The sequence below is a fragment of the Salvelinus alpinus genome, chromosome 14 (assembly GCF_045679555.1).
Source record: "Salvelinus alpinus chromosome 14, SLU_Salpinus.1, whole genome shotgun sequence".
Taxonomy (NCBI): domain Eukaryota; kingdom Metazoa; phylum Chordata; class Actinopteri; order Salmoniformes; family Salmonidae; genus Salvelinus; species Salvelinus alpinus.
Genome location: NC_092099.1, coordinates 24,222,034 through 24,234,545, shown reverse-complemented (window position 1 = coordinate 24,234,545; position 12,512 = coordinate 24,222,034). Strand labels below are relative to the sequence as shown.

Genomic DNA, 12,512 nt, shown 5'->3' with positions numbered 1-12,512 from the left:
TAGAGATGGTTTGGGATGAGTTGGACCGCAGAGTGAAGGAAAAGCAGCCAACAAGTGTTCAGCATATGTGGGAACTCATTCAAGACTGTTGGAAAAGCATTCCAGGTGAAGCTGGTTGAGAGAATGCCAAGAGTGTGTAAAGCTGTCATCAAGGCAAATGATGGCTACTTTGATGAATCTAAAATCTAAAATGTATTTTGATTTGTTTAACACTTTTTTGGTTACTACATGATTCCATATGTGTTATTTCATAGTTTTGATAGTAAAAATAAAGAAACACTCTTGAATGAGTAGGTGTGTCCAACCTTTGGACTGGTACTGTGTATATATATATATATATTACTACCAGTTAAAAGTTTTAGAACAGCTACTCATTCAAAGGTTTTTCTTTATTTTTCCTATTTTCTAAATTGTAGAACAATAGTGAAGACATCAAAACTATGAAGTAACACATATGGAATCATCCCTTTTTGTGGCACCTGACTACCCAACTGGACAGTAGTCCAGGTGCGACAAAACTAGGACCTGCCTTGTTGATAGTGCTGTTAAGAAGGTAGAGCAGCGTTTTATTATGGACAGACATCTCCCCAATTTTTCAGCTTTAATATTGCAGATACATTGTATCATCAATGGAACTGTCTGCATTCTTTCCAATACCCCATATATTTTTGGGGTAAATATATATATTTATATATATATACATACATACATACAGTTGAAGTCGGAAGTTTACATACACTTAGGTTGGAATCATTAAACCTCATTTTTCAACCACTCCACAAATTTCTTGTTAACAAACTATAGTTTTGGCAAGTCGGTTAGGACATCTACTTTGTGCATGACACAAGTAATTTTTCCAACAATTGTTTACAGACAGATTATTTCACTTATAATTTACTGTATCACAATTCCAGTGGGTCAGAAGTTTACATACACTAAGTTGACTGTGCCTTTAAACAGCTTGGAAAATTCCAGAAAATGATGTCATGGCTTTAGAAGCTTCTGATAGGCTAATTGACATAATTTGAGTCCATTGGAGGTGTACCTGTGGATGTATTTCAAGGCCTACCTTCAAACTCAGTGCCTCTTTGCTTGACATCATGGGAAAATCAAAAGAAATCAGCCAAGACCTCAGAAAAAACAATTGTAGACCTCCACAAGTCTGGTTCATCCTTGGGAGCAATTTCCAAACGCCTGAAGGTACCACGTTCATCTGTACAAACAATAGTACGCAAGTATAAACACCATGGGACCACACAGCCGTCATACCGCTACGTACTTTGATGCGAAAAGTGCAAATGATTCCCAGAACAACAGCAAAGGACCTTGTGAAGATTCTGGAGGAAACAGATACAAAAGTATCTATATCCACAGTAAAACAAGACCTATATCGACATAACCTGAAGGGCCGTTCAGCAAGGAAGAAGCCACTGCTCCAAAACCGCCATAAAAAAGCCAGACTAGCCTCCCGGGTGGCGCAGTGGTCTAGAGCACTGCATCGCAGTGCTATGCTGCGCCACCAGAGTCTGGGTTCGCGCCCGGGCTCTGTCGCAGCCGGCCGCGACCGGGAGGTCCGTGGGGCGACGCACAATTGGCTTAGCGTCGTCCGGGTTAGGGAGGGTTTGGCCGGTAGGGATATCCTTGTCTCATCGCGCTCCAGCGACTCCTGTGGCGGGCCGGGCGCAGTACGCGCTAACCGAGGGGGCGGGTGCACGGTGTTTCCTCCGACACATTGGTGCGACTGGCTTCCGGGTTGGAGGCGCGCTGTGTTAAGAAGCAGTGCGGCTAGGTTGGGTTGTGCTTCGGAGGACGCATGACTTTCGACCTTCGTCTCTCCCGAGCCCGTACGGGAGTTGTAGCGATGAGACAAGATAGTAATTACTAGCGATTGGATACCACGAAAATTGGGGAGAAAAGGGGATAAAATGTAAAAAAAAAAAAAAAAAAAAAAAAAAAAAAAAAAAAGCCAGACTACGGTTTGCAACTGCACATGGGGACAAAGATCGTACTTTTTGGAGAAATGTTCTCTGCTCTGATGAAACGAAAATAGAACAGTTTGGCCATAATGACCATCCTTTTGTTTGGAGGAAAAAGGGGGGAAGCTTGCAAGCCGAAGAACACCATACCAACCGAGAAGCACGGGGGTGGCAGCATCATGTTGTGGGGGTGCTTTGCTGCAGGAGGGACTGGTGCACTTCACAAAATAGATGGCATCATGAGGAGGTAAATGATGTGGATATATTGAAGCAACATCTCAAGACATCAGTCAGGAAGTTAAAGCTTGATCGTAAATGGGTCTTCCAAATGGACAATGACCCCAAGCATACTTCCAAAGTTGTGGCAAAATGGCTTTAGGACAACAAAGTCAAGGTATTGGAGTGGCCATCACAAAGCCCTGACCTCAATCCTATAGAAAATTTGTGGGCAGAACTGAAAAAGCGTGTGCGAGCAAGGAGGCCTACAAACCTGACTCAGTTACACCAGCTCTGTCAGGAGGAATGGGCCAAAATTCACCCAAATTATTGTGGGAAGCTTGATGAAGGCTATCTGAAACGTTTGACCCAAGTTAAACAATTTAAAGGCAATGCTACCAAATACTAATTGAGTGTATGTAAACTTCTGACCCACTGGGAATGTGATGAAAGAAATAAAAGCTGAAATAAATCATTCTCTCTACTATTATTCTGACATTTCACATTCTTCAAATAAAGTAGTGATTCTAACTGACCTAAGACATGGAATTTTTACTATGATTAAATGTCAGGAATTGTGGAAAACTGAGTTTAAATTTATTTGGCTAAGGTGTATGTAAATTCTGACTTCAACTGTATGTAAGAGTGATTTTTTAAATATTTTTTTATATACATTTCCAAAAAATTTGAATATCTTGTTATTGCTTTGTCATTATGGGGTATTGTGTGTAGATTGATAAGGGGGGGAAAAAATGAAATACATTTTATGTGACGTTAAATATATTTAAATGTATTTATTTTTTCTCCTATGGGTAGGCTTAATCTGTGTCTGGGAAACAGTCCCTCTGTATTAAACCAGTATTTTTGTATTCCATTAAGATGAGACTTCTTCTGCAGCTGTTGCTACTGTGGACGTGTGTGCACTCTTTAAGGCCAGACACACCTGTTTCTCCAGAGGGCTATGAGAATGAATAAGCCTGCAGCCTGCCTGACTAACACACACACACACACACAGGCTGGATTAGACTCCACTCCATCAACGCTCAATCATAAACTACATGAGCTATAGGCCCATCCATATTTGGCATGCTCTAGCCTCTCAACTGTTCACCAGACATCCACTGCCATAGTCTCACTGACCCCAAACCAACTGTTTACTGTAAGTCAAACATAAAAATTACAACTACATCCCCCACATAGCACAGTCCCATGATCTATTCTACTCACCTGTCTCTCTTGGATACAACTGGGAATGGTATGAACTCACATTGTATTCCAAGCCTCTCCAGATCAGCTATTATCCAGCGGCGTGACAGAAGATCAGAATCCTCTGATCCATTTTTGGAGGAATCAGTCCTGCCAATCAAAGATCTGCTCATAAAAGAGGGAAGCCGTTGAAACAGGCTGTTCTGTTCTCCTGTACATAATCACCAATCAAACAACCCTCTTACTGTCTAACATAAATCAAACTATTTGAGTGATCCTTAGACTGGTATGAGTGTTTTGATATTGTGCAATATCATTTACATGACAACGAGCCTAGCTTATAGATTTACACACTCAGAAATCCTCTCATCTGTTAGTGTCAGCTGGCTCTAGTCTGTGTGTGGTTATCCGTGCATGCGAGAGAGAGAGAGAGGGATGGTGGAAGAGAGAGAATACAGGCCGGGGAGATGAATGACAGACAGAGAGAGAGAGAGAGAGAGAGAGTGAGTCAATTGTGGTGAGAGAAACAGGAGAGGAGAGCCAACTCATTCCCTGGTCAGTGCTGACAGGGAGGAGAGGGGGTCAAGTCCGGGTCAGTGATACTTGACCCCACAAACTAATGTCACACAATACATTAACTTCATAAGACTTCCACAAAGTGTATAGTGTAATCTGAGCCATAGGCAGTAACCACGACAGGCATGCCTTAAGTGTGCCCTCTCATATTATTGTCATAATCTCATAAATCTGGTTTCAACGGGCTGCAGATAGTCGATATGGGATCAAACCATGCTTTCCAAACTCAGTGGAGGAGGGTATTGCTTTCCAAACTCAGTGGAGGAGGGTATTGCTTTCCAAACTCAGTGGAGGAGGGTATTGCTTTCCAAACTCAGTGGAGGAGGGTATTGCTTTCCAAACTCAGTGGAGGAGGGTATTGCTTTCCAAACTCAGTGGAGGAGGGTATTGCTTTCCAAACTCAGTGGAGGAGGGTATTGCTTTCCAAACTCAGTGGAGGAGGGTATTGCTTTCCAAACTCAGTGGAGGAGGGTATTGCTTTCCAAACTCAGTGGAGGAGGGTATTGCTTTCCAAACTCAGTGGAGGAGGGTATTGCTTTCCAAACTCAGTGGAGGAGGGTATTGCTTTCCAAACTCAGTGGAGGAGAGTATTGCTTTCCAAACTCAGTGGAGGAGGGTATTGCTTTCCAAACTCAGTGGAGGAGGGTATTGCTTTCCAAACTCAGTGGAGGAGGGTATTGCTTTCCAAACTCAGTGGAGGAGGGTATTGCTTTCCAAACTCAGTGGAGGAGGGTATTGCTTTCCAAACTCAGTGGAGGAGGGTATTGCAACACAGAGGCTCTAAAACATTCCTAACCGGTGTTGGAAGATACTGCTGGTTTTCATTTCATTACAGCTAACCACACGCACACGCAAGCACGCACACGCACGCACGCACACGCACGCACGTGTAATCCATGTATTTTATACCATTCCACTGATTCTGCTCCGGCCAATACCGTGAGCCCGTCCTCCCCAATTAAGGTGCCATCAACCTCCTGTGGAACACACACATAAACATCCCTGAAAATGGTGACTTCACTTGGCTCCATGTGAGTGGGATCAGTGAACAGTGGAGAGGGCTTTAGTCAAAGTGGGGGTCTGGCTTTAGGCAGCATATCTGACTCCCGTTCTCTCTGACTGTCACTCTATCATACTAGCTTAGTCGGACGTTCCCTCCCTTCCGTAATTATAGCTCAGTGTTTTGGGAACATGTTTAAAGGGATGCTGGCCAGCTATAAACACAGGATGCATAAGGTCAGTCACAAAGACAGAGAAAGAGACCACCACCTCACACAGGTCTGTATTACATATCATACATCATTCCATCTTAGCTCACGCATCCTGTTCAATTTCATTCAACTTTATTAATTTCTCTGGAGCATGAGTCTATGAGTCTGCAAGCCTCCTGGACATTAGTATGTGGAGATTAACGTGTCTGTAAAAGCCGTTACAACTTACTTGTATTAATGATGCTCCATTCTGATACTTACAAACACCGTCTTAGCGAACAATGTTTTGATGTGAAGTCTGGTGATTGTATGTGTGGAGAAGATAAACTGTAAGAGCATGGAGCTGAGGGAGGTCGGTGATGTATTCCCTTTCAGAGCGTGAGTGGCTTGCTGCTGACAGTTGGTTATAAATAAGTATTTCTCTGGGCCCGAACCCAGACAACCAGACCCAACGGAGATAGGGGAGCAGCGGACTCACCATTGCCCAGTCCAAGCACAAGGTCAACTAAAGTGTAGTCTAATGTCAACAGTGTTCTGTGGCGATGGAGAGCTCCTCTACAGCCAAACAGTCTGACCAGGAGGTTCCCAAGAAAGAAAGGACAGATGGAGAGCCTGGTGAGAACAGGGAAGAAGAAGAGACAATGGAAAATGGAACAGCAGGTGAAGGCAAGCAGTGGTTTCCTAACCTTAACAGTAAGGAATGGTGACTGTGATCTAGTGTAGAAAAAAATGCAAACTAAGACTCACACTTTTCCTATTAGCACGGACTTTGCTGATGACTACTTCTTCTCCCACTGCCAGCCACTTGGCTTCCTCTCATCACCAAATTTGGTGGTGAGTGGAAATGCCACCCGGATGCTTCAGATTTATACATCCTGTGAAACATCTGTCTCATTGTTCGATCTGTGGTTGTGTGTAATGGTCAGTCTTATGTTGTGACCGTGTGTACTGTAGTAGTGATTATTAAAATGTTGGCCATCCAGTGTGGTGTAGAGTTCCTGGTTGTATTGTGGTCCTGTTCTCTACAGTGGTGTCTGACCGTAAGCAGATGGCCAGATAGGCGTTGGACAGACTGAACGTCTGGGAGCCCAGTGTTTACTACACCCTGGGAAAAGAGTCCTTCTTCATCGCTGGTCATGAAATCTGCATCCGAGAGTCTCTGGACTCCTACGGCGCCCTCATCTGGCCGGGGGTGAGTTCTACAGATGCACACCGACAGTGGAATATGATGATAGAAACCCATTTTTACAAGGAAGAATGTAAACTCAATGCACTTAATTCATATGGACTGATCTGGATTTACTAACAATCATTGTGCGATAGTTGATCGTAGTGATGAGGATGATGATTGTGTGTGTGTGTGTAGGCGGTGGCTCTAAGTCAGTTCCTGGAGAATAACCGGCAGCAGGTAAATCTACTGGATAAAGCAGTTCTGGAGATCGGGGCAGGCACAGGCTTACTGTCTGTTGTGGCGAGTCTACTGGGTGAGTCTGTCCTTCAGTCTCTTAGTCAGTCTGCCTAACTGTATAGTGGCCACTGGCCAGTCTACTGGGTGAGTCTGTCAGTTGGTAACATGGTTTGATAGACTGATTAATTTGACTGATTGACTGACTGATTGTTCCCTTTTGTCCTGTTTTCCAGGAGCCTGGGTAACGGCCACCGACCTGCCCGAAATCCTTCCCAACCTGACCTTTAACCTCTCTCGTAACTCCAAGAGCCGCTGCCGCTACACGCCCCCAGGTGAGGGCCCTCACCTGGGGTCAAGACCTCGAGAGAGACTTCCCCTGTACTTCCTGTCGCTACGACTATGTTCTGGCAGCCGATGTGGTGTATCACCACGACTACCTGGAGGAGCTGCTGGCGACCATGCGCCACTTCTGCAGACCAGCAAGTGGCACGACGCTCCTGTGGGCCAATAAGGTGAGGTTTCAGTCAGACCTGAGGTTCAAGGAGAGCTTTGAGAGTTGTTTTAATACGACGCTACTGACAGAGCTGAAGGAGGGGGACGTGAGGATCTACAAGGCCACGGCACGGGAGTGAGAGGGAGGGAGGAAAGGAGGGAGAGAGGATAGAAGTGGAGGGGATAGTGAGAAATTAAGGAGAAAGAGGGATGGAGAGACCAGGGAGGAGAAGAGCTAGACTCAAGGAAAAGAGGAGAGAAATAGAAAGAAGAGGTGGAGGTTGTTCTTCACCGTGGATGAAACAGGAGCTCACTTGCTCACTACAGAGAACGGACTGCCTGGAGCCCATTCTGTGGTGCTAAGTCATCCTCGGGATGGGTACATTCACCTCATCAGCATAGACTTATTAGACAGACAACAAAAGCTGATTCTGTGTTTCAATGACATTCCTGTGAGCTACATTATATTTACAATGTGTCATGCAGAAACTCCATGTGACTTTTCAAAAAACAATTTTATCTACCAGTGGTTTTTTTCTTCATATATTTGATAGTGACAAATGTTTTGTTAATAAATTTGCTTTGCAATACAGTGTGAAAAATGTGTTCCTTTCGCCATACTCCATAGTCTGCATTAGCATCACCACAGATATATTGACAGTTATTGTATAAAGTTACTGTCAAAAATCTGGTCAAACACTTTTCCACTAAACATGAAAACAGACTAGTTTAATAAAAAGCTAAACACTCATTTTTATAAGCAGTGCCCTCATTAATTATTGGCATCCTAGGTAAATATGAATTAAAAACAGCTGTGAAAAATGTCATTGTTGTTTATCAGCTTGATCTTACACTGAAAATATCATATGAATCTATCCTTTGAGTTAAACATTTTCAAAGAAAATAAAATCGTCATGAAATAATTATTTTATGAAAAAACAATGTCACAATTATTGGCACCCCTGCACTTAGTATTTTGTGCACCCTCCCTTTGCCAAGATAACAGCTCTGAGTCTCCTATAATGTTTGATGAGACAGAATTAAGACCATTCCTCCATACAGAAACTCTTCAGATCCTTCAGAGTCCTTGGTCCTCGCTTGTGGACTCTCCTCTTCAGCTCACCACACAGGTTTTCAATAGGGTTTAGGTCAGGAGACTAGGTTGGCCATTGCAAAAGCTTGATTCTATGGTCAGTGAAACATTTGTGTGGATTTGGAGGTATGCTTTGGATCGTTGACCTGCTGGAAGAACGACAAAGTTTTAGCCTCCTGGCAGAGGCAGACAGGTTTGGTCCTAAATCTCCTGGTACTTAATAGAGTCCATGATGTCATGTACCCTAACAAGGTTCACAGGACCTTTGGAATTAAAAAAGCCCCACATCACAGATCCACCACCATACTTCACAGTGGGGATTAGGTTATTTTCTGCATGCCCATGGCTCTTTTTACACCAAACACACCTCTGGTGTTTGTGCCAAAAAGCTCTATTTTAGTCTCATCAGACCATAGAACCCGGTTCCAATCAAAGCCCCAATGACATTTAGCAAACTCCAGGTGCTTGCATTTGAGGATTGGTGACAGCCGAGGCTTTATTCTCGCAACTCTTCCAAATAACTTGTTGGCATGGAGGTGGTGTCTTAATTGTAGTTCTGGAGACTTGGTGATCTCAAGCTGTAACCAACTTCTGCAATTCCCCAAATGTGATCCTTGGATATTTTTTTGCCACTTGAACCATCCTTCTCACTGTGCGTGGGGGCCAAATACACATCCTCTTCCATGCAGATACAGCAGAGCTCCAGTTGTTTTACATATCTTATTGCCCTAGTAGTGGAGATGGGTATTTTCAGGCTTGTAGCTATCTTTTTTATAGCCATTGCCTGATTTATGAAGATCAAAAACATTGTCTAATATAATTTGTGTGTTCTCTGGCCTTTCCCATGCTGATGGATGATTAAGGGAGTTTAATCTGTGTCACCTCATATTTATACCCCAGTGAAACAGGAAGTCATGGATGACCACTTAAGAGTTCCAAAAGACTCAGATGAACTTTAAAAAGCCAAATCTTAATCAATCAGAATTTACATCAGATTTTGTTCATCAGAATTTCTAGGGGTGCCAATAATTGTGACACGCATATCTGAATAAAATAATTATTTATTAATGACAATTTATTTTAGAACAATTTTAACTTAATTAAAAGGTTAGATTCATAGGATATTTTGAGTGTAAGATCAAGCTGATAGACAACAATTACATTTTTTCACAGCCTTTTTAGTTCATATTTACCTAGGGTGCCAATAACTCAGGAGGGCACTGTATATTTACAGAAAGGCAAGATTTCACTAATTCTAGTGAGTTATACTACCGGTTTGTTACAGTTTCATTGCAGAATCAAACGGCATCTTTCATTTTCTCTATTTTTTCCACTCACTCACACGCTTATGTCTTGATGATGCTTTGAGAATAGAGAATAATATCTATTGCTGAGCCCAACTGAATTACGGAGGTCCAAAGCCCTTTCTCACTCTTGGCCTAGCGGAACAGTCTCAACCAATGAGCAGTCCGTATCACTCAAGTGTTCCATCTCCATGGCAAAGTTGATGTGTAGAACTTGATCGGCTGTTCTGTTTCAGTGTTTGTCTGGGTTCAGGTATCATTGTCACAAGGCCAGTGTATGTCCCCATCAAGCTCTCTGAGTTATTTTTTTATTACAGTTTTTTTCCATTGTTCTTTTCCAAACGTCTAGCATTCAATAAATAATCAGTTGGCAGTGCTTTGTGATGTCAGTTGGAATTTTCCATTACTAGTGAACTAAACACAACATCACTGCAAAGGGCTACTGTTGGTCTGGTCCGAAACATCTGCGCTCTACATTTTGTCCTCCTTTTCCACAGTAACAGTCAAGCCAAGCAGCAGGTGGATGACTTAGGCTGTTCCAAGATCGACTCCCTGCACAGGAAACTTCATAGGGCGGGATAGTGTGCTTCTGACGTGAAGTCTCTTTGTGGCAGCTGTGGGATGACCTAGATAGAAACCAAGCAAAATTATAATAGCCCAAATACAGCCCACATTTAGAATTTACCATTTGGTTCTGTTATCACTTGGAATTTGCATCCTTACCTGCGTCCAGTCTCCTCCAGTGGATGCCGCTGAAGAAGGGGTGTGCCCCGATCTCGTCACAGGCGCCGTTCTTGAAGCCTAGTCTCTGGTCCACCTGTTTCTCCAGCAGCCCGGAGCAGATGGACTTGCCGTTCTCACTGAATGTCTCTGGGTAGACCACCATCCCGATCATGAAACGCTCCTTCAGCTCTTCCTTCTCAACCTGACCAGAAGACGACTGCAGGTTAGAGACATTACATCAGTCATAGACCAACTCTGGACCAAGAGAGCTACTGGGTGTACAGGCTTTTGTTCAAGCCCTGCACTAACACACCTGACTCAAATAATCATTGTCTATGAATGAATGAAAAACAGGTGTGATAGTGCCGAGATGGAACAAAAGCCTTCAGACTCCAGTGGCTCTACAACACGACCAGAATTGAAGACCTCTGAATTAAATGGATTAGCCTTCACACAGTTTGAAGAGTTAAGACATGAAAGGGAGGCAGGATAGAGTGGGTTACCTTCTACCCTTGTTCCCTAAACAGGTTCTTGGCGGCCATGAACTCAAACAGCGTGACCCCCAGGGCGAAATAGTCTACTAAGGTGTCATACTTCTCCCCCTTCAGCAGCTCCGGGGCCATTAAACCCTTGGGGCAGAGGTCAAAGGTTAAAGGTCAGTCGCAAGAGACAGAGTGGCGCTTCTTGGAGACACTAAACGTGAGACCATTGTGAGATAATGAGGTCGGGCAGGTGAGACTGACGTGGAGTTCCGGCATAGCCTTTGCTTTTTGTCTGGTCCTCTTTTAGTTCAACCACCAGACCCAGGTCAGAGATACGCACATTACCTAAGGACAACGTCGCATCACGTCAAACAAACGTGTGTGTGTACATAACTGTATCTCAGTGTGCAGCTTCATTATCCAGGTTTGAGGTCTCTGTAGAGAATGCTCTTCTGGTGGAGGTGCTCCATGCCCTGGATGATCGGAGCAGAATAGAAACAGGTTCTGGGCTCCTCAAACCCTGGGTTGTTCTCATCTATCAAGTAGATGTGGTATCTGGTGCAGTACGAGAACAAACATGTTACAGATCTATTACAAGAAACAACAAATAGGATAGTTCCTGCAGGGTGTGTGGGTATGTGCTTTGTGCATGAGTTCACTTCAGGTCACCTCCATTCATGATGGTCATAACCAGTCAGAGTATTCTAGGCCAGGGACACGATGAAGTGACTGCGAACCCTGGCAAGGATCCTCTTCTCCACCATCACCCCCTAAAGCAGAGGAGGGGGACAAACATGACAATAGCAACCACTCACTCACAAATTCATACTGGTAGTCCCTGTTCGATTACTTTTAAAATGCATCTTTCCTTCCTTGAAGTAATCACTGATCTAACATGGCTGGATAAGTGAAAGTTATGACATGGAATCCTTGCTTTCACCTATCTAATCATATTATATCAGTGACTGTTATGAGGAATTCTGTATTTTAACAATTTTCAAAACAGGGCCCTAGACAATCCTCAGCAGTTCCATTGAGCACAGCTTTCCCTAAAGCTCTCTATAATCACGCTATCCCTGTGCTGTGTTTAATACAGAGGGCCAAGAGAGGCTATAGTGATTAAGACCATTATCTCCTCATCACTTACTGGAGAACAGGTACTGTAGCCTACATCAAAACTGCTTCCATGAACATAACCATTTCCACTCCAGATAAGGGGGTTCTAACAGTCACAGAGGCAGAGACACTGTAGCACTACCCTCCATGTCATTAGTCATTGTGTTTACAATCCTATTCTGATCTAGCATTAATAGTCTACAGAAGCATATTGTACTCTAATTAACTAATTTCCCCCTTTAGATAGTATCTTCTCTCTCTCACATCAACTACAGCAGTGGTCACTGATTGACTGGACAACCTTCAAGGCACTCCTAGTCGATCACAAAACATTTCTGTAGAAAAGCCAATGATACAAAGGCACAAAGGCTGGCCCCCCTTTTTTTTTCTCTCGAGTTCCCAGTTGTCTTGAACGCACCATGACCATCAGACGCAATCAGTCCAGTAAAATAAAAAAATGTAATTGGCAAATTATTTCAATTTATGCTCAGCTTTGCCTCGCAAGTGCTGCACCAACTGATCTATTTTGTTATCAAAGCTCGAGTTTTGAAATATAATATGGTCTGTATAGAAGAACAATATCGACAGGCCAGGCATATAGCCAATATGCTGTGATAAGCTATTAGGCCTACTGCACAAACCTCATTCTTACATAACTGTTTTTATTAGTTTGTTAAAAATCTCGTAATTTTTTTTTTTGTGCTGTAGA

General features: G+C 43.4%; 1 protein-coding gene and 2 pseudogenes across 1 annotated transcript in view; 1 reads left to right on the top strand and 2 right to left on the bottom strand.

The window, feature by feature from the left end:
* jam2b (junctional adhesion molecule 2b) overlaps positions 1 to 3,828 on the bottom strand; it is a 32,788-nt gene extending 28,960 nt beyond the window's left edge. Inside the window, exon 1 of the mRNA XM_071342093.1 lies at positions 3,460 to 3,828. Within this exon, the coding sequence (XP_071198194.1) occupies positions 3,460 to 3,571 (112 nt within the window). The 5' untranslated portion in view covers positions 3,572 to 3,828. The remainder of the gene's footprint in view (positions 1 to 3,459) is intronic.
* Positions 3,829 to 5,727: 1,899 nt separating this feature from the next.
* Positions 5,728 to 7,837, top strand: LOC139538230 (protein-lysine methyltransferase METTL21C-like; annotated as a pseudogene).
* A 2,042-nt stretch (positions 7,838 to 9,879) lies between these two features.
* LOC139539190 (rhodopsin kinase GRK1-like) lies at positions 9,880 to 10,948 on the bottom strand (annotated as a pseudogene).
* Positions 10,949 to 12,512: the final 1,564 nt, after the last annotated feature.